General features: G+C 41.6%; 2 protein-coding genes across 3 annotated transcripts; one reads left to right on the top strand and one right to left on the bottom strand.

The window, feature by feature from the left end:
- Window positions 1–1,166: 1,166 nt before the first annotated feature.
- On the bottom strand, window positions 1,167–8,397 carry LOC121611537 (cationic amino acid transporter 2-like). The gene is made up of 13 exons (XM_041944138.1): window positions 8,327–8,397; window positions 6,912–6,978; window positions 5,844–6,225; window positions 5,120–5,275; window positions 4,863–5,028; window positions 4,601–4,737; window positions 3,545–3,767; window positions 2,633–2,769; window positions 2,441–2,543; window positions 2,209–2,342; window positions 1,939–2,105; window positions 1,725–1,833; window positions 1,167–1,637 (listed from the first exon to the last, which is right to left on the bottom strand). Exons 3-13 carry the CDS (start codon window positions 6,211–6,213, stop codon window positions 1,507–1,509), a joined length of 1,833 nt encoding a protein of 610 aa, XP_041800072.1. The 5' UTR covers window positions 6,214–6,225; window positions 6,912–6,978; window positions 8,327–8,397; the 3' UTR covers window positions 1,167–1,506.
- Window positions 8,398–11,424: 3,027 nt separating this feature from the next.
- anxa6 (annexin A6) lies at window positions 11,425–23,263 on the top strand. 2 transcript variants are annotated; one of them, XM_041944184.1, is made up of 25 exons: window positions 11,425–11,530; window positions 12,475–12,528; window positions 14,628–14,712; window positions 14,854–14,948; window positions 15,090–15,203; window positions 15,301–15,391; window positions 15,486–15,565; window positions 15,695–15,751; window positions 16,382–16,475; window positions 17,259–17,354; window positions 17,441–17,499; window positions 17,674–17,796; window positions 17,885–17,943; window positions 18,269–18,347; window positions 18,928–19,009; window positions 19,100–19,194; window positions 19,349–19,462; window positions 20,057–20,147; window positions 20,236–20,315; window positions 20,542–20,595; window positions 20,698–20,791; window positions 20,919–21,014; window positions 21,142–21,200; window positions 21,408–21,545; window positions 22,819–23,263. In XM_041944184.1, exons 2-25 carry the CDS (start codon window positions 12,526–12,528, stop codon window positions 22,876–22,878), a joined length of 1,998 nt encoding a protein of 665 aa, XP_041800118.1. In that variant the 5' UTR covers window positions 11,425–11,530; window positions 12,475–12,525; the 3' UTR covers window positions 22,879–23,263. The 2 variants fall into 2 exon arrangements, with proteins under 2 accessions (XP_041800118.1, XP_041800119.1); XM_041944185.1 differs by having other exon boundaries at window positions 11,427–11,530; window positions 21,408–21,530.
- The last annotated feature ends 789 nt before the right edge of the window (window positions 23,264–24,052 follow it).

The following is a 24,052-nucleotide window of genomic DNA, read 5'->3' as shown; positions in this document are numbered from 1 at the left end:
GATATCAAAATGGGCTGTAGATTGTTAATTCATGCAGTTCAACACAGAGAACATACTGCAGAAACCAAGAGGGAAGGAGAGCGAGAAGAGGAGGGCAGGGCTTGCAAAGTGAGTGGTCAGCTGTTTACCAGAATCACACAAATTCCTCCTCCTGAGTGGCATTAGTACCCCAAATTCCTCCTGACTGGCTCAATGGAAGCTTTCAAGCCTGTGCGGACCAATGAGGGCCCAGAGACAGAGGCCCCTCCATGCGTCTGTTTGCTTAGCTGCTGGAGTGGAAGTGTGCTAGCAGCATGAGTCTGGCCCTCCAAAACACACCACACAGCCCAGACGAAGACTGCGGCAAGGTTATTAAAAGCATTTGGTGCCCAATAAACCTTGTGTCAAACATATGCTGACTGTCTTTCCACAGGTAAAACAAATCACTGTCTTGACCAGCCTTAGACTAGTATGAAATTATTCTTAATAATGATCAACCAGTCTTGTAAGAGTGAGATTTCTCATATAAACGTCTATATATCTGTTAAAGGAAAGCAGCTTCTGATTTTTTTGGTGTTTCTCACAATGCATCAAAAAGCCTTTGGGTGCATCAACTTAAACTAATATTTTAAACACAATAATCTGTTGTACGGACTATAAACCCCTCTGAGAAGAACTTGAGATTTTAGGCGATATAAATAAACCTGAGTGGACTGGAATATCTCTGTACTTATTGGTACAAATTGGTGAAGTGAGAGTTTTGCATATGTGATTATATCCATAGCGTGCTGTTCCCAGTGAGAACAATGTAAACCTTTCCTTTTGAGTGACTGGCTAAGCCACGATTTTGAACCCGACACAGGTAAGCTGCAGTGAAAGGTCCTTTTGTTCTCAGTGAACTCCGGGTAGTGAGCCGGTCTCTGGCTCTTTATCCAAGATTACGAGTGGAACTGGACTATTTCTTTTTATCAACATGCCCTACAGAAAAAAGGCACTCTGGATTGTAGAAAGCTGGATTCTTTCTTTTTTAATTAAGGAATACAGTTACAATATATAATTAGAAAACATATACATACAGTTTCCGTATTTACACTTTGGAACAACAGACAATTAAGAAAGTGAATGTTAAAACAGGTTAAGAGGAAAAAATAGGACATTTCACATAATTAAAATTGTATAAAATTTACAATTTTACATGGGATATGAAAAGTTTAATAAAATGGTAATTATCAACAGAAAACAGTTTTAGCCCTTTTTCTTTTTAAGGGTTAAACCACTTAGATCCAAAAATATGTAAGACATTATTTCACTGTTGACAATGACAATATTTAGATACATAACAAACACCAATAAAAGTTAACGTGATGGCTCGTCTGTCCATTTGTCTACATTTCAACACTGCACACGTGTCAGGTATTGAACACTGCAGAAACAGATCAGCACCGGTGCATGTACAACAGTAGTTACACACTTATAGCAGTTACTGACTATAACATCTCATTCGATTGCTCTCCACTCGAGCCAAGCTCAGAATTTCTCTTCTTTTATGATGCCCATGTCTGTTTTGCTGCTGACAGTTTCAGTCTTCATCTGGTTAGACATGACGCGCTTCCTCTGAACACTGTAACGCATGCCATAAGCGAAATAGATGACTAACCCTGCAGAGAGAAGATGCAGATCATTACAGTCCAGCAGCTAACATGATAAATGCCTTCTAAACCTTTCAAGCAGAAATACGGTCTTACCGATTGCCATCCAGACTGCGTATCGTAACCATGTGTCTGGGCCTAACTGGACCATCAGGTAGATGTTGATGAGTGTACTTAATATAGGCAAAAATGGGACTAAGGGCACCTGTGAACAGAGATAATAGGGATGTGAGAGGATATACCTGATGCTTATTACATCTCACGCACAAAATATGGGTGCAATTGCTCCACACAGTGGAAATTTTCTCACCATGAAAGATGCCTTGGTGGTATTTTGTGGGTGCCTCCAGATGAGGAAAGTGTTGAGCAGCACGATGAAGCCGAGGATGCAGACAGTCGTTATAGCCCATGGTTCCATCGAGACAAGATCATCCATGGCCAGGTTCAGGGTTACACACAGACCGACAATACAAGCAACTGCAGAAGAAGAAAAGATGAATAAAAGACATCAGTTTGCAGAGCAGAAAGACAGAGTGACAATAATAAACCAAATTTTTGGGGTGATTTTTGCCTTACATACCAGAGACTACAGTCAAGATTGTGACTGTTCTGGAGGTGGATGAATTGGGAGATGATGGAGGTTTCAGTAAGCCAAACCTGGACTTTGATTCTAGGATCTGTAACTTTGTGTCGTCAGACGGACCCTCTTGGTACCTTGATTGCAAAATAAATAGATGTGGAACATAAATTGAGTTTTGCTCAGCACTCCAGGTAAAGCACTGTGGGAGAAGAAACCAATACACTAAATATACCTTAGTATTAAGATGCATATAGCCACGAGTGTGTAAGCAAACAGAGTGCCGATGGACATCATTTCCACCAACGCTTCCAGGTCAAACACCAGAGCCATGATGGCTGAAGATGACAAACAGGCGATACAGAGTTACTTCAAGTCCGCAGACCATGTGTACATTGAAGCTGATGAACAGCTGGAACATCTGTACCTGCCACAATCCCAGACGATATGGTAGCTATAGCAGGACTGCCCTTGGAGGTGACTTTGGTCAGGGGTTGGAAAAGCAGGCCGTCTCTTGCCATGGCGAACAGCACCCGGGGCATGGGGAACATCGAACCCAGCAGACTGGAGAGATCAACGATAGCAGGGTCAACGACCATCTAAATGCCACTAGCACCTGGCCTGGAAGACGATTCATTCCCTACAACATCTCTACACTGACTCGTCCGTCCTACCCCAATATTTTTTTTTTCTGGCGTTTTGTCTCAAACTGATATGATTATTTTATCTAATGTTTCTGAAACCATATGTATTCAGATGGGGCTGTTTTTTTTAATTATCTGCCTCTAACATCATATTTCTGTTTCTCCATGGTCATCTATATCTGTTTGTGTCAAAGTGGTGTGAAAAATAGCAATGTCGTGTCTAATTGCTATTAATTAATGAAGTCCTACACGACTGATAAATCAGTCAACTATATCCTCACGAGTAGTTGCAGTTCAATCTGAGTGGGGAATGAATTGGGACATGAAGTTGAGACATTTCACTCAAAAACCAAATTGTGCTTCATGGTCGTACAACAGGAAAAGTCAGGGGATCACAAAAGTCATTAGGAGTCACCCTCTGGGAACCCTGAATGTCTGTATCAATTTTTATGGTGATCCATCCAATAGTTGTATAGCTATTTCAATTTACAGGAACATGGTGGAGCAACTAAACTGACTGACTGCAATCCCCAGAGAGGGAAGTCTGGGCATCCCTGCTTACACTGCGGCCCCTGTGACCCGGCCCCAGATAAGCAGAAGAAGATGAGATGAGATGAGACTTTTAACCCATGAATTATTGTCTCCAATGGCAGCTACAACAAGTGACTCAGACTGTACTACCAGCCATTTCATACCTGGTGGACAGGGCACACAGCGATCCCACAGCCACTGCGTATTTGGCAGGACCCCAGCCGATGTATTCAAAGGCCACCGGCAGGGGGCTTTTTTCATTGAGCAAGTAGTAGGGCATCATCAGGGTGAGAGCAGCAGACACAGCAAAGTAGGCCAGGAAACAGATAAGTAGTGAGACCACAATGCCCACAGGTACGGACCTCTGTGGGTTCTTCACCTCCTCACCTATGAAGAAAGAAAAAAAGACAATTATGAACTACTAAAATATATCACGTTGGGACAGGAGCAACAAAAGACTGGGAAAGTTGTAGAATGCTCTGAAAACACCTGTTTGGATCATCCCACAGGTTGATTGGTAACAAGTGATAGTATCATGATTGGGTATGAAAGGAGCATCCTGGAAAGGCTCAGTCATTCACAAGCGAGGATGGAGTGAGATACACCTCTTTGTGAACACATGATTATAGAAAGGAGATTACTACATGAGCTCAGGAAAAAGCTTTTTGACACAATTTTAAGCACAAGGAAGATCCACTTATTTGATATTTTATAGCGCTTTTAGCCACATCTCACAGTCTTCATCAGTTGGAGTTTGCTTAGCTGTCAAGGAGATGGTCCGGATGTGATCAGGTGACTGAAATCCCATACTTAGAGGAGGTCACATGATAGCAACCAAACCATCTCTATGACAACTGAGCCATATCGCATAATTTACAGTCATGTAATTCAATTTTACAATTAATTCGGTTTTTAGGGATTTTAATATTACACAGAGCAAATGTATTTCTTTTTGTTGGGCTTTTCTCTTCAATTAGTAGCTAATATCAAATTCATTCACAGATAATGCTGCATTTCATCCGAGGAACTGTGCCATATAGCATAGCATACCAAACATATTCAAATCTGTTGCTACCCTGCAAAGCTTGGCACACATTTCTGCTTTGGTATGTGCATTTGATCTTTTATTTCATAAAGAATCCTCTACTGGCAAAAATCTAACCAAAACTCACTATATATAATCACATGGACACTGATAAAGGGGGAAGTTGGCCTCATACCCGTTGTAGCAATGCAGTCAAATCCAACAAAAGCGTAGAAACACGTTGCAGCTCCAACTATCGTTCCGCTGATGCCATAGGGGAAAAATCCACCCACTCCATACGCGCTTGTCACGTTTCCAGTAGAGGTCAAGTTTCTGCATTGGGCGGAGAACATAACTTGTGTAATTGCAGTGAGATAACAGGAGAGCACTCTTACTGTATTTATGTAAGACGGGACACACACAAACACAGGCAGGATTATATTGCCCTTTGACATTACTGGAGTTCTGCGGTGGCGTTGAGCAATTCACTTTCACTGATCTCCCAATTGCCGATGTCACCCATGATGAATCCAGAGATAGACACAAACAGCAGTACCAGGATGTTGATTGCTGTGAAGATCTTGTTGATTGTTGTCGACTCTTTCACTCCAAATGCCAGCAAACCTTCATGGAAAACATGAATGGTGAAGGTTTATGTTTTTGCTCAGTATGTGTGACTGTCGCCTCTATAGTGACACCGGTGTCTTCATTTTACCTGAAAGCAGCAAGACGAGACCAGTGGCAAAGACATCCGGGTAAGGTGCCAGGCCAGGGACGGACATGGCTGCGTTTTTTTCAAAATATCTTGATATATGTCCACCTATGAGGTCATCAAAGGTCCCACTCCATGCCAGTGCAACACTAGATGTCCCTGAACAGAAATGTGCGATAAAACTAATCAGTCACCATATAACTGTAGTCATAAACAGAAAATGACTAAATAATCTTTAACACTTTCTGATTCGGTTACTTCAAAAATCAGTCCTGCTTTATGGAAAGCAACAAATTAAACAAGTGCTGTAAAAAAAATAAAAATAAAAAAATTGTTAAACTTGCAAAACTTCCAAACTTTCCCTGTTAAAAAAGTCTAATCTAACCAGCTATGACAGGTGAAAGCTCACAGTGTCTCCTGCTCTCATGTTGATAGTTGATCATTTATGAGTTTCAGCATTCACAGTGAGTCTAGCATGTTACACAAGTCTGTTTTTCAGATGATGGATATCACAAGTCTGAGCCTTGCACTTCACATTGACATTAGGACAGATATTAAATTGAAATAATATTTTTTTTCTGTACATCTTCGGCATATGCAGGCAAAATTTCAAACTTTCACTTTTTTTTCAGGAAAACAGCTATTATCAGAGGACTTGCTCTCAAAAAAGCTACATCACTGATTAACAGACATAATAATCAGTCGTAATCCTGTGTATCACACTTGCCTATGACATAGGAGAGTAACAGATTCCACCCAGTGATAAAAGCCAGTAGCTCTCCAACAGTCACATAGCTGTAAAGGTATGCTGAGCCTGTTTTGGGAACCCGGGCTCCGAACTCTGCATAGCACAGCCCGGCGAATATGGATGCCACGGCGGCGATGAAGAATGAGAGGATGATGCTGGGTCCTGAACTGTCTCTCGCCACCTCTCCAGACAGAACGTAGACCCCGGCCCCCAGGGTGCTGCCCACGCCGAGGGCCACCAGGTCCAGAGTTGTCAGGCATCGCTTAAACGTGGACTCTTCCCCATCAGGCTCCAGGGGTTTCCTCCGAGACAGGCTCACCAGAAAGGACTTCACAACGGAGCACGACATGCTTCTGAAAGGCTTGGATCAGGATGCAGAGATGTGGGAAGGTGGGACGAGTGGGAGTGCAGTTTGATATTAATGAAAGAGAGGGGGTAAGAAGAGGAAGGAGTGAGTGGGGAAGAAAGGGCGGATCAGTGAACCTGTGAATAATTGTCAGGTCAACCTTCAAAGACACATTTTGTAATCTATTTTTACAGTGTCCTTAGATCAGCTGAAGGAACTACTTCGTTTGAAAAACACTGAAAGAAGAAATCAAAGAAGACATGTAAACCATGGCCAATTTGTTGAAGGTTAACAGTATTAATGTAACTCAAATGACATGCTCTACTAACATTCCTCTGAAGTTACATTAACAACAAAAGGAGACACCCACTTCTTCTGTGTGATCTCCTGTCTCACAGGTGTGCTGATAACAGACAGTTCAGAGGAAGTGTCATTCCGCCTGAATCATATTATTGTTTTATACATCTTCGTCTTTATCACACCCCTGATATGATAATGCTGATCCTTGGAGTTTTCATTGCTGCCAACAGGACAAAAACAACGCCCTGCTGGAGGACTGCACTTTACTCAACCTTCATTTACTTACACAATTACTCCCTTGAAAACATCGGAGGAATGCAGGAGATTTTTCTACAATCTGATCTTCCCCTGGCTATACAAAAATCGATTTTCCAAATGGCAGAGGTGTATGCTCGCCTTACCAGAGCAGTGTCATGTCAGAGGTAATCCCTCCTCTCAGCTTGATGCAGGGCTACTTGTGATCAATCGCTGTAAAAATCAAATGGAAAAAGATAAGCTCTCTTCTCCACACTGTATACTGTCTGTGCTGGTGTTGGGCATGTAAATTGTCCAGTGTATCAAGAGAAAAACATAAAAATCATGTTTACAACACCTGTGTTGACATGCCTTTATTACATCAAAATGCATTTTTTTGTTTTCTTTAGCAATTGTAAATAACTACACCTGCTGCAGACTCTGAACCAGAAGAAATCTGGTTATTCATCTTCTGACACAGCAGGGTTGAAATAAGTGAAGGTGGAAATGAACGAACCACTACGGAAATCAAACAGTGTTCCAACAATTTGTATGCTTTCTTTATGTTGGGGGTGTTTTCTGTATGAATCATGGAAAAAATGCAACTCTTCTTGTGAGTAACTTGCACTTCACAGGGTTAGGGTTAGATCTGTGGCACTGGTAATCTTTTCATGATAATGCCTTCAAGATAATCCAAGAGTTTAAGGTTCACATTTGTCTATGACATTGGATTTTATCCTTCATAAAAACGATCCATTCGAAAAGCCTGAAAAATTAAAAAAAAGGAACTACACAACACTTTTTTAAAAATGCATTTCCAATGACGCTCATGAATGAAACATGGTTATTTAGACAATACATCATACCCTCCAAAACTACACACTGCATACTGTATGTTCTCATAGTGTGTTTACATACATGCGTTGCATATAAGCAAGGCTTTGGCCTTATCACTGCAGCTACTGTATGTTGCAGTTTCCCTGCTTGTTTTATAGGAGTCATGTCCCCATCTTTATGTGGAGGTGTGAGCTTGCCAGACTAAATGGCCCTGTGAGTTAATGAAACAGGAGGACAAAGCAGCTTTCATGGCTTATGCGTGCAGCAGGCAGCACACTTACTCGTTGAGAGGTAGCTTTCGCCTTCTCATCTCCCATCAGGGGATTTTAGCTCACCTAATCCCTCCTGGCATCTACTTCAGCAGGCAGGAGGCGGGTGGGAAGGCGGCCTGTGTGGATGGTCAAAGTACCTTTGACCAAACTTGACACTCAGACTTCCTATCTGCACATCTCATTGGTTGAGATAGCGTTTCCAGAGGGACAGTGGAGTAATGCTTAACTAAACAACAGCTACTACACATGTGATGTGCAGTTTTATGATCAGAGGGTTGACCTGATCACAGTGAAGCTCAGATATTATTTATGGCTGTCTACGGTGCGTTTAGAGAAACATCTTAGATGCAGCGTTACACATAAATTTTGCTGCCCAGCATTACAATTCACAGATGCAAGTTAAAGCAGAGGTCAGGGATTTGAATCTGACTTGCTCGTGGTAATTTTATTCAGTAGATACACAAGTTATTTACCTTGACTTCAGTCCCACGAGGAGTGACTGGTGACTATGAGGTGAAAACAGCGTAATGAAGCAAAAATATCCGTGCACCGTTGGCTTGGATGAAGGAAACATGATCTCTGCTGCGATATATACAAGACTGGCCTGTGTGACCCTCCCACTCAATGGAATTACTTACAAAGTAGCCTTTCTCACTCCCGACCAGTTTGGATCATAATGTGCTCATTATTGCATGGAAGGCACAGGGTGAGAACAGCAAATCCGATTCAGAATGTCAAAAATGCTTTTGTGCTCACTTCATTTGTTTGCTTGTCTTTTTTCACAAGTTGTCATTGCATTTTTTTTAATTTATGAATTTGTAGGATAGATACATAGATCTGAATTTAAACTGTTTTGGGAATTGAACGTTTCAGAGAAATTGCCGGGAAAGCAACAGTAACTAAACAGTTATAATTACAGTATTGATAAAATAATCACTGGTTCCCTAGAAATGGAAAAAAAACAGAAAACATGGATGCAATCAAAACTGTTATGAATCAGTTTTAAATTCAGGATAAAAAGAGTTTTCTGTAAATTATAATAACCTTGTTAACCTTATTTTATGTTCTTCAGGATGTTGTGAGTTCGGAAATGAAGGTTGTTCCTCGGGATCAGTCTGCAATGCATTTTCAATGCAGAAGAGGTCAGTGTAAAAGAAAAACATTTCATGGTGCCTCCAACCTCAAAGTGTCCACTCGCAACTCAAAAAATAAAACCAGAAGTAAACACCAGTAGAAAGCTGCACCAGTTATGCATAAATGCAAATGTAACCTAATTTTTAACACAGGATGGAGTTACGTGCTGCTTTCAGGGCACCAGCTGAAATAGTTCCAATGTATGAACAAAGTACAACTTAAATCTCACACTGAGCCCTAAGTAGGTGTGAAGTCCTCCCTAAAATACTGTGAGCATCGTTGTTCATTCAACAGATACAAAGCATCTTCTATTATAAACATTTGTTTTTAAAACCAAACAAAACTTACCAACAAACAGGGAACCACCTGAAATCTGCTCTGTATAGGTTGATACACTAAATCCATCCTTTCCAGCATTTATCAAACATATCTGTCTCCAGCCTCATAGCAAATGTTAACTTTTCCATTGCAAAAAACAGACTGCTAATGAGGGTGAACTTTGACATAATGAAAGATGACAGGATAGATCAGAAAGAGAGATGGGATACCCTGAAGCATAAGGACCAACTGGTTTGTGTCGGCAGCGCGTTTTCTGTGACAGTGCACAAACTACTCCTGTACCATCACACAAACTAACGTCAACACAGCATTACACTCTATTGTAGGCTAGCAAAGGTGGTCACTTAACGAATTTTGACATTAGACACTAACACAGTGATGGTAAGCAAATGTAGAGTTAGACAAATTTCATCAATTAATAAGTATTAATTCATGACAGTGTGTCAGAATTGGCTATCATTGTGTGTTTGTTATAATGTTACAATTTCACCGGCCCAAAATGAGGTACCATTATATTGCTCAGTGCTGTAGTTGGTGGTTTCACCGCTTGATGTCACTGTTGTTATTCTGCACTTGCTGTAAGGTTTAAGGTTGTATAGTTATCACCTAATCATAATGCTTTGTCCTAGTTTGATGAGTAACCTTAGCTATTTTTAGCCTGTTAGCCTGCTCGATTTTATGTATTAAAGTGTTCAAAGACCACCGGGCACAAGAGACAATTAAGACTCCATTAAGAACAGTGCTTGTCACTGAAACACATTTTCTGCGACAACATTTTGGTTTGTTTGGTTTGGTTTGGACTTTGCCAGAGTATTTAAGCTGAACCTTAGGCCTCTGTGGTGCAACCAGACAACGACACAGCTTTAGTATCAAACTAACTGGTTTCAACATATCGTTTAAAGTGGAGTTTGCACCCAAACATCAGAAAGAACAGTGTAGCTGCTGCAACAGGACTCAAGAAATGTAAAAACCAATGATTAAAAATCAAAAATTGACGCCATAACATTACTCCAAATTAAAAACCACATTGTAAGATTGCTCTTCAATTTCCTTTTAAAATACCAAGAAAGCCCTCAGCCTGAAATCTGGCAGAGGGAAAATTAGAGAAGCCAACGTGGATGTATGTGATACGAATAATGTAAAAGAGTCAGAGAAAACAAGCCAAACAACCACATTTCCTCGATAGACTGATGAATAAAAAGCTTGCCTCAGTTCATACAGTAGTGTCAGGCACTGAATGATAGTAACCACAGAACAAAACCAAGCCAATGACCCTGAAACATACTGAGTCATGCTGCTGCTATGTGAGGGACTGGACTGTAAAAAACTCTGCCTCTGCTCCCTGGAAATCACCTCTATCCTCATCTAAACTCCAGAAAGTATCAACGAGAAAGAGAGTCAGCAGCTAAAAAACTCTACGTGAAGAACATAACCCCAGCTAAAAACAAGTTTGTATCAGTGTTTCTGCCTCATTTCACAGCACCACTCAGAGTTTACATGACTTCCAGCCTCTGTTTATTTTGTTTCATATTTTCACATTTTCCTTATGTGCACAATGCTGACATGTCCCCCCCTCTCCCCTGACCCCCTTTCTATGTCGGTATGACTGTCTTCCCTCCTCTTACTGGAAGGGACACCTGACACGACAGAAATAGAGCACGCAGGCTCCCTGCCACCAAGCCCCCCTCACATTTGAACTCTCGGTCATGTGACGCAGTTCACAAATACCGGCAAAGGGCTTCAAAGTGCATTGCATGAAAAGTCGCCTGTTGATCGTTCTTTACTGATTTAAATAGTTTTGAAGTGTTTGTAAAAGAACGATACGTGTTTTGTCTACCTGTTCGCAGCAAAATAAATACAAAAAACCTAAGTTGTGCGCAAAGATGCGCGTAAAATTACGCGTCCTCTGTGAGTTAGATACCGTTAAGGACTACTTAATAAGGGGTCACAAACATTTTAAATAGTATTCGTCATACCGAGAGGCATTGCTCTGCTACATTCAGGCACTCTCTCTCTCTCGCACACACACACACACACACATAGGAGTAGCTGCGCGAGAGAGCGCCGCAGTCGTTGCGTCACTGAGGACACGTAACGGGACAGCCGAGTCTGACCGGGGGAGACAGACAGACCGGGTGAGCGGGGACAGAGCTGAGACAGCAGGACCACCCTCACCGGACACCGAGACTTCCTGCACCGAGAAGGTAAGCCAGTATGTGTCGTTTGCAGACCTCTTCAGCCGAGTAAAAGCTGCTTCTTCAGACGCCGGCACCACAGAGATACACTGGAGAAGTTTGATGATGCGTCATTATTTAATGTGCCAGTGATTTGCAGCGGAGATACCGCTGGATGACAGTTTTGCTTGTGACCATAAGTGGATATAAAAACCAAGCAATTCACAACACAACGTTTTGTTATAGAGAAATGTTTTTTGAGAAAAAAAAATCTACAGTGAGATCCGAAGTTTATTGTAAGTTAGAGTTTGGGGTACAGAGAAGGGTGCGGCTCTGTCTGCACAGAGGCCCAGTCCCCCCACACATTGATTCTGACATGAGGTGAAACATATGCATGCTATTTTGGGAGAGCTTCTGTCTTAAACAAACAGTACCACATTTAAAACCTTGGTGGAGTTTTCTCTCCTTTTCTCTGTTTAGAAGCTGAATTCATATAACCAAACCTTTCTCCTTTCAATTTGAGCTTATCTGTAGAAATAACTTATTATTTTTGCATTATTTCTATATTCAGAAATATAGTCAGTCAAAAGAAAGAAAAGCAAGCAGAATAGTTCCTCCAATGGCGGGCCTCTATATGCTTTACTTGTCTGAATGGCTGCATTATAGGTCAGAGTATGGCAGCCTGGAAAATGTTACGAAATAGTTTTCCTGCCAATTGGCTTAATGCAAATTCCACCCGCTGACATGCCATCTTAGGTGAATGAGAAGTCAAGTCTAATAGGAGCTCCTTGTTCTGTTTGTTCCAGCTGTGCTGCCCTGATCATGTTTTAAACACAGCACACTGAACAGACCACCTCGTTAGATTTACCCATCATGCATGCTGTCTGCGCCCTGCACACTGGAGGGGAATGACACCTTCTCGGGGACAGGGCTTTCTATCCAGCCCTGCATCAGCATTTCTCTCTCTCTTCTAGGCCTGAAACTATTGATTCCTGCAGTGTTGACACAGAAGACCAAATATAGCAATGGTAAGTAGACCCTTCTCATCTTGCATGATGTTAAGTATGATGCAGGTTATATACTGTGTATATCATATTGTCTATGGAACGTGGATGGCTTTGTGTATCACTGAATGAGGTGTCGACAGAGTGAGGTCATTTCTCTGCCATCTGCCGCCATGTGACTCCTCCCCATCATAAAGTCGGCAGTGTAGGGTGTCATTGCTACCTGTGGCACCTGCACATCTGATAGACACACCTGACAGCTTCTTTCTAAAGGAAGTGCCTTTGTAGCATTATTTAAGGCTAGTGGCAGATGTCCAACCTTATAGTCTGAGCTGTCAGTCAGTTTCCTATCATCGTGGTCTTACTTGAGGTGAAACATGCACTTGCTCTTATTTACACTCAGAAGAAACATAGGAAATAAGCATCACCTAGGGAGGAAGGAAGGGGAAGAAATACACATTAGTTCCTTTTCCATATAAGGCTCAACACAGGAAATGTGATTAGTTTAGGTGAAGGCCTGTTGCTAGAGGCTTGTATTTGTGGCCCTGTTGCTATGGGGGTGAAGCTCTCCAGCTGTCATGTAAAGTGATGGTCGTTGTAGTGAAGCAGAGGATCAGAGCATGTACAGTGGCCCCTCAGCAGGGTGGAGAGCACATTTTGGCTGCTTGCCTCGTTGCAGCAGTAATCTCTACAGCAGCAGCTGCAGTTTGAGCATTCATTGTGCAGGCCAAGTTTTCTTATTTCCCACAGTGAATGAGCTTCTAAGATCACACCATCATAGGGCCAAAAAAGATAGAGGGGTCAGCAGTAGCTTTCATTGTTACAGTAATGTCCTTATGCAGAGTTTTGTATGTTATTTGCATGCCCAAAGGAGTTTGTGTGTGTGAAAAGACAGACCCAGCAAAGGGAGATACTTTGTGTGCAACTTGATCCCCTGCTGCCTGTACACACCCACTACCCCGACCCCAACACACATGCACTCATCTCACACACACTCACGCACACATGCATGCACACACACACGGCAGGTTTTCCTCTGACCTGCTGGGGGTGAGAGAGGTGCACGCTGTCAGCTGCTGAAATGGCAGACTTGGCTTCACCTCCTATCCCAGAGTCCTGTCATTGTCACTTCTACACAGTCCACTACTCACACAGCTCAAGCAAGTGTGGGTCATCAAAGTGCACTATTAAAAAGAGGAATATGCAGTGCAAACGTGTGACCTCGAAAAAGCAGATTGTGCTGTGGTCATAGCAAATGTTGGAAGAGAAAACTTTGAAAACAAGCTAGTCTGTAGTAGAACAAGCCATGCTATCGTGTATGCTGCACTTAGAGGCATTTTAATTGAAATGCTATCGTCACTATGCTAATGTGCTCACATCAACAATGCTAACATGCTGATGTTTAGCAGGAATAATGTTCTCAAACCTCGTTTAGCGTGTTAGCGTGCTAACAATTGCTAAAACAAGTACAGATGAGATTTACGGGATTATCATTTTTTTGTTCAGCAACCAGTGTAGGAGAAATTAAAATGGCCTGATTGCACTAGATGAAAGAAAAAGGAGTCACTGAAATTCATCCTGAAGGGGATATTAATGTCAGTACTGTTTTTCATGGCAATCCATCCAATTGTTATCGAGGCATTTTGCTAAACAAACAAAAATGTCAAACTCATCCTGGCACTTGAGGAAAAGTCACAGAATCATCAAACTCAGGAGGCTCTATCCTATGGGGACTGTGAATGTTTGTACCAAATGTAATGGCAACCTGTATCAGCTATGAAAATACTGACATCTCTAGAGCCATGCTGCTAGCGTGGCAAAAAATGAAAATAATATATTCATGCTATACCGAGAATTACCAGTGCCCACTTGGTGTCTGCTATGACTCATTTCTGTGGCTAGCAGCATTACCTCGATAGCCTCAACATATTTTATGTATTTATTTATTTATTTGAAAGGGACAATACACATTAATGAACATCAGTATGTGAGTACATGTGTAAATGTGTTGGAGTTAGCAAGCCTGCTAATTTACATCATCATTCTGCATTTCGCTCTTGAATCAATCCTCACAATTTAAAATGTCTCACCCATGAAATATGATCTAACAATCTTTCTTACAGGTGTTCAGAGGCACAATAACAGATGCTCCGGACTTTGATGCCAGCGCCGATGCCGAGACTCTTTACAATGCTATGAAAGGCTTCGGTGAGTGCATCACCCCTCCACAACTTTCGGCCACAGAGGCACGAAGACTTTCACACAGCATTTGTGACAGTGATGAAGACAGTGATCAGTTTGTGTCACTGATGTGAAGGGTGATGAAAAATGTTGCTTTGTGTTCCTCAGGAAGTGATAAAGAGGCCATATTGGACCTGGTCACCTCAAGAAGCAATGCACAGAGGCAGGAAATCATTGCAGCATACAAAAGCAGCTTTGGAAAGGTAAAATAATGCAGCTCATCTGATCTCTTGTTTGTTAAAATAGAAACTAATTTTTCACAGATGGTTTAAATATCATGCCATGTGCTTGCTAACAATACATACGGTAGTTTTAAGTCCATTATGTTTTTGTTGTTTCAACAGGACCTGATTGATGATCTGAAGTATGAGCTGACGGGGAAATTTGAGCGCCTCATCGTCAGTCTGATGAGAACCCCAGCCTACCATGATGCCAAAGAAATCAATGATGCAGTCAAAGTAAGACATTTACCTCATTCTAAGTTTCTTCATCATAATCCGTCACATCTAATGAAGCTGAAGCTACTTCATATTAAACCTGATGCTCTGTTTCAAGGGAGCTGGAACAAACGAGAGGTGCCTTGTTGAAATCATGGCATCCAGGAACAACAAACAGATACATGAGATGGTTGCAGCATACAAGGATGGTGAGACATGTTTAATAAGATGTCATTTATTTTAAATCAACATATTGTGTGTTTAGCATCTCTCGGCTTTTTACATTGATGTCTCTGTCTGCAGCCTATGGCAGAGACATAGAGGACGATATAACTGCAGACACTTCGGGTCACTTTAAGAAGATGCTGGTTGCTTTACTTCAGGTCAGTTCACAGAGGAGCTGACGTTATCACCAGTGAAGTATCCAGTCAACCATACAGTGGCTGCCGTAGCCACAGTCGCTTTAACCACTGGCTGATCAGCAGCATGTTGTTTTGCTTTGATGGTTCCAGGGGACCAGAGATGAGTCAGGAGTGGTGGACGCTGACCTGGTGGAGCAGGATGCACAAGTGAGAATTTGAACATGTTATGACGAGCAGAGAAGTGCAGCATGCTTTGGCTTATTGGCTTTATATGTAATATTTTGTTTTACTTTGCATGTATGAGTTTTGTTAACAGTAACATGGAGGTGACAGTTGAATGGCATCAAATCAATATATTGTCACTTCGTACCAAACTGTTGTACCTGTATTACTCAAGACATTGTTAAAACAATCAAAATATTTAACAACAAGACAAAGAAACTACAGCCATGCTAGTGGCTGAATTTAGTGGTGCTTTGAGCTAAGTGCTAGCACTAAACAATGCTGTTTTGCAGGTATTATGTTCAACATCTTAGTTTAGTATTTTACCATGCTAGCTTTTGCTAATTAGCACTAAACCTTGAAAACAGCAAAACTAATGATGGGAATGTTATATATGCTTTTATGCTTTAATTTTACGCTAAATGAAAAGTAATTTAGGGATTGCCAAAGTCGGTAGACTTCATCCTCTGGGGACCATGAATAGGCCTGCAAATTTTTATAGCGATCCAGCTGACAGTGGTTGAGATATTTCTGTGGCGGGCCAACAACTGACTGACATATCCCTACCGCTGTTATCTCCATTATCTCCTCCTCTGCTTTCGTACCTCTGCGTAGGAGCTGTATGCAGCTGGAGAAGAGCAGTGGGGGACAGACGAGGCCAAATTCATCATGATCCTGGGAAGCCGTAGCGTGACCCACCTCCGCATGGGTGAGAACAGCATCCTGAGAAACTGTCACAACAGTGAGGCATCCAGGCATGTGACCTCGAGCCTCTCAGGAGTTAGTGGCACATTAGAAGTTGTTGTTGTAGAATGTTGTAGAGTGATGAGTTGTATACCCTCCTCTACCACCGTCCCATCTAATGCCAAGAAACCCCTCTGAGGCCTGCTGCTCAGAACTGAAAGGGTTTAAATATGTGTATCACAGAGAAGAGGTCAGTACACAACAAAAATGCAGGTTGTCTATTTTTTTTGTTGATGCCAATTGTAGAACTTGTTAGAAGCTAATAGGCTCTGTGTGACAAGACTGGAGCGATGCTAGCAGCTCTGTGAGGCTAAATGGTAACACCAACATGCTAGGATGATGCTAACATGTTGATGTTTAGCAGGTAGTACCTACCATCTTAGTGTAGCTTAGTAGCTTGCTAACATTTGCAAATTAGCACTAAACAGCTTAGTTTGCTGGAAAATTTCATCTAGCCAGGCAGGAATTTTCAGCTCTACTTCCTGTCTTGCCGACATTGTTTTCGAGGTTTTTCCAATCTGGCGTTAGAAGCCATAAATGAATGGAAGCAGATCATGGGGCTAAATGAGAGCTTGAATATCTGCAGCAAATTTCATGGCAAAAAGTGAAGAAGTTGTAGCTTTAAAATGACTGAACTTACATTTCCTGCTCAGCAATCATCAACAGTGTGTGTTGAGATACACGTTAACATAGCTCAATGATCTTGAGATGAATAACATGACCGAACGTTGTCTTCTGTTGTATTCAGTTTTCGACGCATACGAGAAGATTACAGAGCTGTCCATAGAGGACAGCATAAAGAATGAGCTGTCTGGGGACTTTGAAAGGCTGATGCTGGCTGTTGGTAAGAAACTCATTGAAAGTACCGCTTTGCGACGACATGGGGAATGTCAATTTAACACAGGCCTCTCTTCCTGGTTCTTCACACAGTCCAGTGCATAAGGAGTGTTCCCATGTTCTTTGCCAAGCGCCTTTACAAGTCAATGAAGGTAAACTCATTTGTAGCCATTCAGTCTGGTCTCAATCTGCAGACAGATATGCATGAAAAACACAGCCATTATGACACATTTTTCTTCTTCTGGCAGCTTGTAGTCTATTTTTTATATGATATTTGAAATTGATGTGTCCTGTCCCTAAATGCCTGTCCTCTCTGTTATTTCCAGGGTCTTGGTACAGCTGACAACACCCTGATCAGGATCATGATTTCTCGCTCTGAAACAGACATGTTGGACATTCGAGAGTGTTTCCGTTTAAGATATGAGAAGTCACTTTATAACATGATTAAGGTTGGTGAAACACTTCAAAAAATGTTGTAAATAGCATCCGATGATTGTGCACCTATAACCTGATTCTGTGTATGTTTAAACCTGTCAGGATGACACATCAGGGGATTACAAGAGGACTCTGCTCAATCTGTGTGGAGGGGATGATGAGTAAGTTACAATATGGCTGCAAGTGAGAGCAGTGACCAGGTGGGGGTGATAGAGCACCACTTTTCAGGGCATTATTGTTTTCTGAGGGGACTGCATCTCCAAAAAATGTGTATTGACTTAATGGAAGAAGCATGTTGTCATTACAATAGTGAAGAGAAATGTGAAAAACTACTTAAATTAATATCTCAAGACTGTCTGAAAGTAAAGCAGCAGTGTTTAGTTTATGTAATCATTGATCCATGTTCCCGGAAGCATACCCACTCTGTACCGCTTGAGGTTTCAGCTTTGCTGAGTGTGTTGTTTTGTGTCAAACCGATCATTACAGCTTAGCTGGAGAGTTCTTCCCTGAAGCTGCTCAGATAGCCTACAAGATGTGGGAATTAAGTGCCATGACCAAAATCCAGGTTTGGGCCCCATCTGCTCCCACTTAAGATGTGTCTGCATGTTTGGCTTGGCAGTGGCATGCATCCTAATTACCTGCTGGCGCTGCAAGGACCTCCGTCTTGCAGTGCCATGAACTTGTGCTGATAACGTTGCCATGTCTGCACAGAGAAGGCTTTGTGTAACTGAGGATATGATCAGAATGCTGTTCATTCAAATACAAAAAGTTTTTGTATAATGCAGACTCCTTTGCCTCTCCAAGTGAATGTCAGAAAAGTCTCAGCATTTTGCTCAACAATAGCTCGTCCCACTAACACTCTATAAAACTGAGTTGTTTTTCAGCCTACTCACCTTTTCATTGTTGGTGGTGTCACGGCCTCCAACCTCAAGAGGGCACACTCCCTCTCAAATGTGAAATCTTAGTATGCTTTTTTCAGAACTGTGAAATCAGCAGAATAATCCACCAACTCTTTTCTCCTCTGCACATATTGTAGATTTCTGCATGTTTGGTGCTTTAAGCTTACACATCTGGTGTATTGTATGATATTGTATTTAATTTAATATGTTTTAATCAAGTGAAACTGTCTCACTTTGTCTCACTAGCTAAGGCCAACAGTTCGTCCTGCACCCAACTTTGACCCTGCTGCTGATGCACAAGCCCTGAGGAAAGCTATGAAAGGATTCGGTATGCAACCCTGAAAGCTAAAGTACATTTGCACAGCTATAATTATACAAAACAAGTTCTACAAATGCTACTGCTTGTTGCTGCCCACAGGAACAGATGAAGACGCGATCATTGACATCGTTGCACAGAGAAGCAATGCTCAGAGGCAAGAGATCAGACAGGCCTTCAAATCCCTCCTGGGAAGGGTGAGGAAAATAAAGACTTAACATTTTTCTTGCCTCTTCATGTTTTGATGCACATACACTGGATATTTTAAGCTCATCACCTCATTTGTTAATTGCTTGGAGATGTTTCCTGACGCGGGTTTATAACAACTCAGTGTGTTCAATCTGCCCTCAGGATCTGATGAAGGACCTGAAGTCTGAGCTGTCCAAGAACTTGGAGAGGCTGATTATTGGGCTCATGTTGACTCCTGCAGAGTTTGATGCCAAAATGATGAGGAAGGCAATGGAGGTACAGTACAATCACCTAGTGACAGGCTACCTAAAGGTTCATTGTTGAATTTGTTGATTTATTATATATTATAAATTAATATTTGAAGCCATGGTTTGAATTTACCCCTTCATAAATACACTTTTAATTATTTCCCATGCCTATGATGATTGATGTTAAGCCCAGAGAGTTATAGTTGGTGCTTGAATGTCATGACAGTTACACAGAATGTATTTGGAAGTCAAATAGCTTGACATTTGAATTGTTTGGAACTTATCATAACACTGACTGAATTTCTGCGTAGAATTCTGACTCATCCTTTATTCTGACAGTCTTGAATTGTCACAACCATTGAATTGTCTTTTTTGCTATTTAGGCTTAAAAAAGTCAAGATACCCCCATACTGAACTGTGACTCTGTGTATGTTAGCTTTTAGGAAGGTCTGGCATTAAAATACAAATGGAGATGATAAAAAAGGAAATTAAAAAAATAGCAAAACATGCATTTTCACACATGTTCACACATACTCTTCCTAACTTTTTGGTACCTGTTCATCTGGTTTTTGTGTTTTTGTCTCCTCAGCCGTTTTGTGCTTAAAACCCTTCATCTTCACAGGGTGCTGGGACAGATGAACATGCTCTGATCGAGATCCTGGTCACCAGGAGCAATGAGGAAATACATGCCATGAACGCTGCTTATCAGAATGGTGAGTTGAGATACTGGGGGAAAAAACGGCTGCAAATCACTTTCCTTTTCCTTTAACATGCAATATATCACGTACCCACACTTCACAGCCTATAAGAAGACTCTGGAGGAAGCTATTCAGTCAGACACATCAGGCCACTTCTGCCGCATCCTTGTTTCTCTCGTGCAGGTAACGTTCATCATCATGAGAACTAAAACTGTGTTTAATTTCCACGCCCACTCACTGGTTGCTGTCTGTCTGCTGACTGTAGCAGAGACCTAAAAGCGTCCATTTAATCACATGCACGGTTTTCTCTGCAGTGTCTTCCATTGCATATTAAAGAAAAAACATACTCTGTGAGCCACTGATATTTCATCATTAAGAATTTACATTTAACCATCTTTCCTCTGTTCAGGGTGCAAGAGAGGAGGGCCCTGCAGATATGGAAAGAGCTAATGCAGATGCTCAGGTGATTTAGTTTATGACTTAATGTATCCTATAACATTTCACTGTGTTAAAAAAATGAAATGGAGGAATGGGTTTAAGTGCTTGTTCCTCCTGAACTTCTCAGGAACTTGCAGATGCATGCAATGCAGATTCTGATGACATGGAGATGAAGTTCATGAGTATTCTGTGCACCAGAAGCTTCCCCCATCTTAGGAAAGGTAAAGGTCAAGACTGATAGATTTTAGTGATTAATCACAAATGTAAATGTGTATTTATCTACATTTCAATCGCAAAATGAAATGGATGCAGCTTGTGATATCTGATCATACCTCTTGTTGTTCACAGTATTCCAGGAGTTTGTTAGATGCACCAATAAGGACATTGAACAGATTATCAAGAAGGAGATGTCAGGAGATGTGAAAAACGCCTTTTATGCAATAGGTAATAACTGTCTTTGACATCAGGTTATATAACATTACACTTTGGAGTGTGTCACAGTGTACACAGCTGACAGGATTTACTCTGCCACTCCTCCTCAGCCTTTTCTTGCTCTCTCTTTGCATTGCAGTTCGCAGTGTAAAGAACCAGCCTTCTTATTTTGCAGACCGCTTATACAAAGCCATGAAGGTATTTATTCATAGTGCCTTACATATCTTATGCTGTTTTGTAATTGGAGCTGCAGGCCTGCAGCAGGCCGCTTGACCTTTGATCCTGCATAAAGCAAGTGATGAGGTCATATTTGTTGTATATGTAATATATTTTATTTCTTGGCGTAGCCAGCAGCTACTGCAACTGAATCAGAACACACAAAGTGTCTATTAATCTCCTCTGCAGGGCCTTGGTACAGACGACAGAGCGCTGATCCGCATCATGGTGTCCCGTTGTGAGATCGACCTTTTCAACATTCGTAAAGAGTTCAAGGAAACACATGATGACTCCCTCCATGAATTCATCCAGGTAGAAACCATGATTGTAAGTCGCAGTCTTTGTCTACTAACACTCCTGGTTGGTGTGCAGTGTTCTCATCTTAGCTGTGTGTCTTTGTGGAGTTTCTTTGTCTCATGGCCTTTGTCCCGATCTGTGTGAATGTGTGTTGCACATCCTTCTTCTGCTGCTGTGGTGGGGTGGTGGGGTATGGTAATCTATAGCTTCCTGTGGTGGACTATGGGTCTGTGGGTACTGCACAGCTGTTTAGGAATTTCCCTTCGCTTAACTTCCTCTCTATATCCGCTGTGTGATTGGCTGACAGCCGCAAAGACAGGAAGTCTCCCAGAAGCAGTTCTATAATAACTTACAGATGAAATCACCATGACACCAATGCAGACCAAAAAGTAGAGTGCCCTGGATTGGCTTTTCCAGAAATATTATCAGATTATGCAACAGGAAGGATTGCTATTCGTTGTTTATTCTGAAGTGTACATTCAGTGAAATTAGCACATTTTTCAGACATCAATTTCAGTTGCAAAAGAGATTTTGACACAAGCAATTAGTGAAATACTAAAACAGTGTATTAATTTGATCAGTTCAGACAATTTACAGAAAAGCTAATGTCACTGACATCCCTTAGCAAACAGGTGCATTAAAAAAATATATTGAAAGTGTTAGTTTGACATTTTGAGAAATATGCTCATTGACTTTCTTGCTGAGAGTGAGATGATAAGGTCCATTCAAATCCAATGTCTCTGCAGTAAGTCCACCGGCCAGCACCTTTTGTGTTTGTTTTGATTTTGTTACCTTCAGACAGAGCCAGGCTAGCTGTTTCACCGTGCCTCCAGTCTTTGTGCAAAGCTAAGCTAACCAGCTGCCGGGTGTAGTTTCACATTTACTGTACAGACATAAGAGCGGTGTCAATCTTCTCATTACTGCTTGGCAAGAACACAAATGAGTAATTCCCAAAATGAGGAACTATCTCTTTAAAAGATGTAGCCTTATATAATTAGGATGACGATTATAAAGATGGAAATCTGCATGGTTGTCAGCTGATATTAAGGGTAATTCCACTTTTAACTCTCTTATTCACTTAAGCTGATTTTGTGACTTTTGTCCCCATGACACTCATTCACTCAACATTAGTGAAAGATAAACAAAGTTTTGCTGTTGTGCGAGGGAGAAGAGTGAGAAGTAAACCCTGCTTTCCGGCTTCAGCTGTGCGATGACCAAATGTCAGCAGACATAAACATGAGCAAAACTGTATTTTCCATTAATCCAAGGTCCTTCTGTGTGTGCGTTTCCCGTCATTTTACAGGGCGATACCTCAGGAGACTACCGTAAAACCCTGCTCGTGCTCTGCGGAGGGGAAGATTAAACGTGTCACAGACTTCAGTGGGAAGACATGTCACAAGCCTGATCACAGAGTGAAACTGTGGTGGTTAACGTCAGTATCTGTTGTCACTGTACCCTAAACTGCTGCCACTCCTCAGCCAAACCAAGTGACCTGTGACATCCCCCCAAGCCATCCAAGCCAGTTCTCCTGCTCTCACATCTGATCGTCCTGTCCATCAGGATTACGTCTGTCTCTCTTTTTTTTTTTACAGAGTCATGTGTGACACAAAGATGTTCACGTTAGTGTGGAAAGGTGCTTCACATGTACTGCAGCTTGGAAATTAGCAAGTGGAATAGTGCCTTCAGATCGCAGGCCGTCCAGCGATTACTGTGATTTTAAGGTGTCATATATACCTGAATAAAATGATTAAAAATACAAAAAAGTTTCTCTCATTGTTTTTGTCAAGTGGAAATCATGCTAGCTCACATTTTCTGTTACAGTATGTGTTAAGGGTGGGGTGGCCTGGTTTGTATTTGGCAGGGCAGTTCAATGATTAACTGTGTTGATACTGGCAGTACCGCCGGGCCTAGCAGAATGGGAACTAGAATATTTAACATCAGGAAGCTCCCGCTCACCGTCAATGCCTCTTCTGCTTAACAAACTCAAGAATACACATACATTATGGTTGTTCGCAAAAGTGAACTATATGTAAATGAAGGCTAATAATAACCCATTTAAACTAATATTTTAACCACTGGATAGCAGCTAACAGCTCATGTTAGGTCTTAATCTTAAAAAAAATCAGGCTCTTTTTAGCCCTTTCAACCACTCTGCTTCTTCAGATTCAAACACACTGTAGAACTATTGCGTGACTTCCTCAGCTACCTGACTACTTACCGTGACTAAGCGATTATTTATACCCCTACACATTAAAATTAGGAAACATAAAATATGTCATTGACACTTAAACTATTAACACGTCACTGTACACTTCATTTCATGTGTCTCGGTTGGACAAAAGTACCAGACAGCTGCCTCAGTTCTTGTCAGTGTCTCAGTTCATTGCGTATGTGTGAGCGCAGCTGTTGTCAGGCCATCTTTGAGTTAAAAGAGGAAAGATGAAAAAAGGCGCATGTGGCGAGGAAATCCCCTGCAGTAGGCCAAAATCCTAGGCAACAAATAGAGTAGACAGCAGTCAGTCACACTCTGGCTTTAA

Source organism: Chelmon rostratus, chromosome 9, assembly GCF_017976325.1.
Source record: "Chelmon rostratus isolate fCheRos1 chromosome 9, fCheRos1.pri, whole genome shotgun sequence".
NCBI lineage: Eukaryota > Metazoa > Chordata > Actinopteri > Chaetodontiformes > Chaetodontidae > Chelmon > Chelmon rostratus.
Note: the sequence above shows the minus strand (reverse complement) of the source record. Positions and strands in the feature narration are given on the sequence as shown.

Coding starts and splice junctions, on each gene's coding strand:
- LOC121611537 (XM_041944138.1), bottom strand. CDS start 6,213: ATGTCGTGCTCCGTTGTGAAGTCCTTTCTGGTGAGCCTGTCTCGGAGG. Junction 3,768..4,600: donor TGACTGCATTGCTACAACGG/GTATGAGGCCAA, acceptor CTTTCTTCATAG/GTGAGGAGGTGAAGAACCCA. Junction 2,343..2,440: donor ATATGCATCTTAATACTAAG/GTATATTTAGTG, acceptor TTTGCAATCAAG/GTACCAAGAGGGTCCGTCTG.
- anxa6 (XM_041944184.1), top strand. Junction 20,792..20,918: donor CTTCCCCCATCTTAGGAAAG/GTAAAGGTCAAG, acceptor TGTTGTTCACAG/TATTCCAGGAGTTTGTTAGA. Junction 21,546..22,818: donor TCCAGGTAGAAACCATGATT/GTAAGTCGCAGT, acceptor GTCATTTTACAG/GGCGATACCTCAGGAGACTA.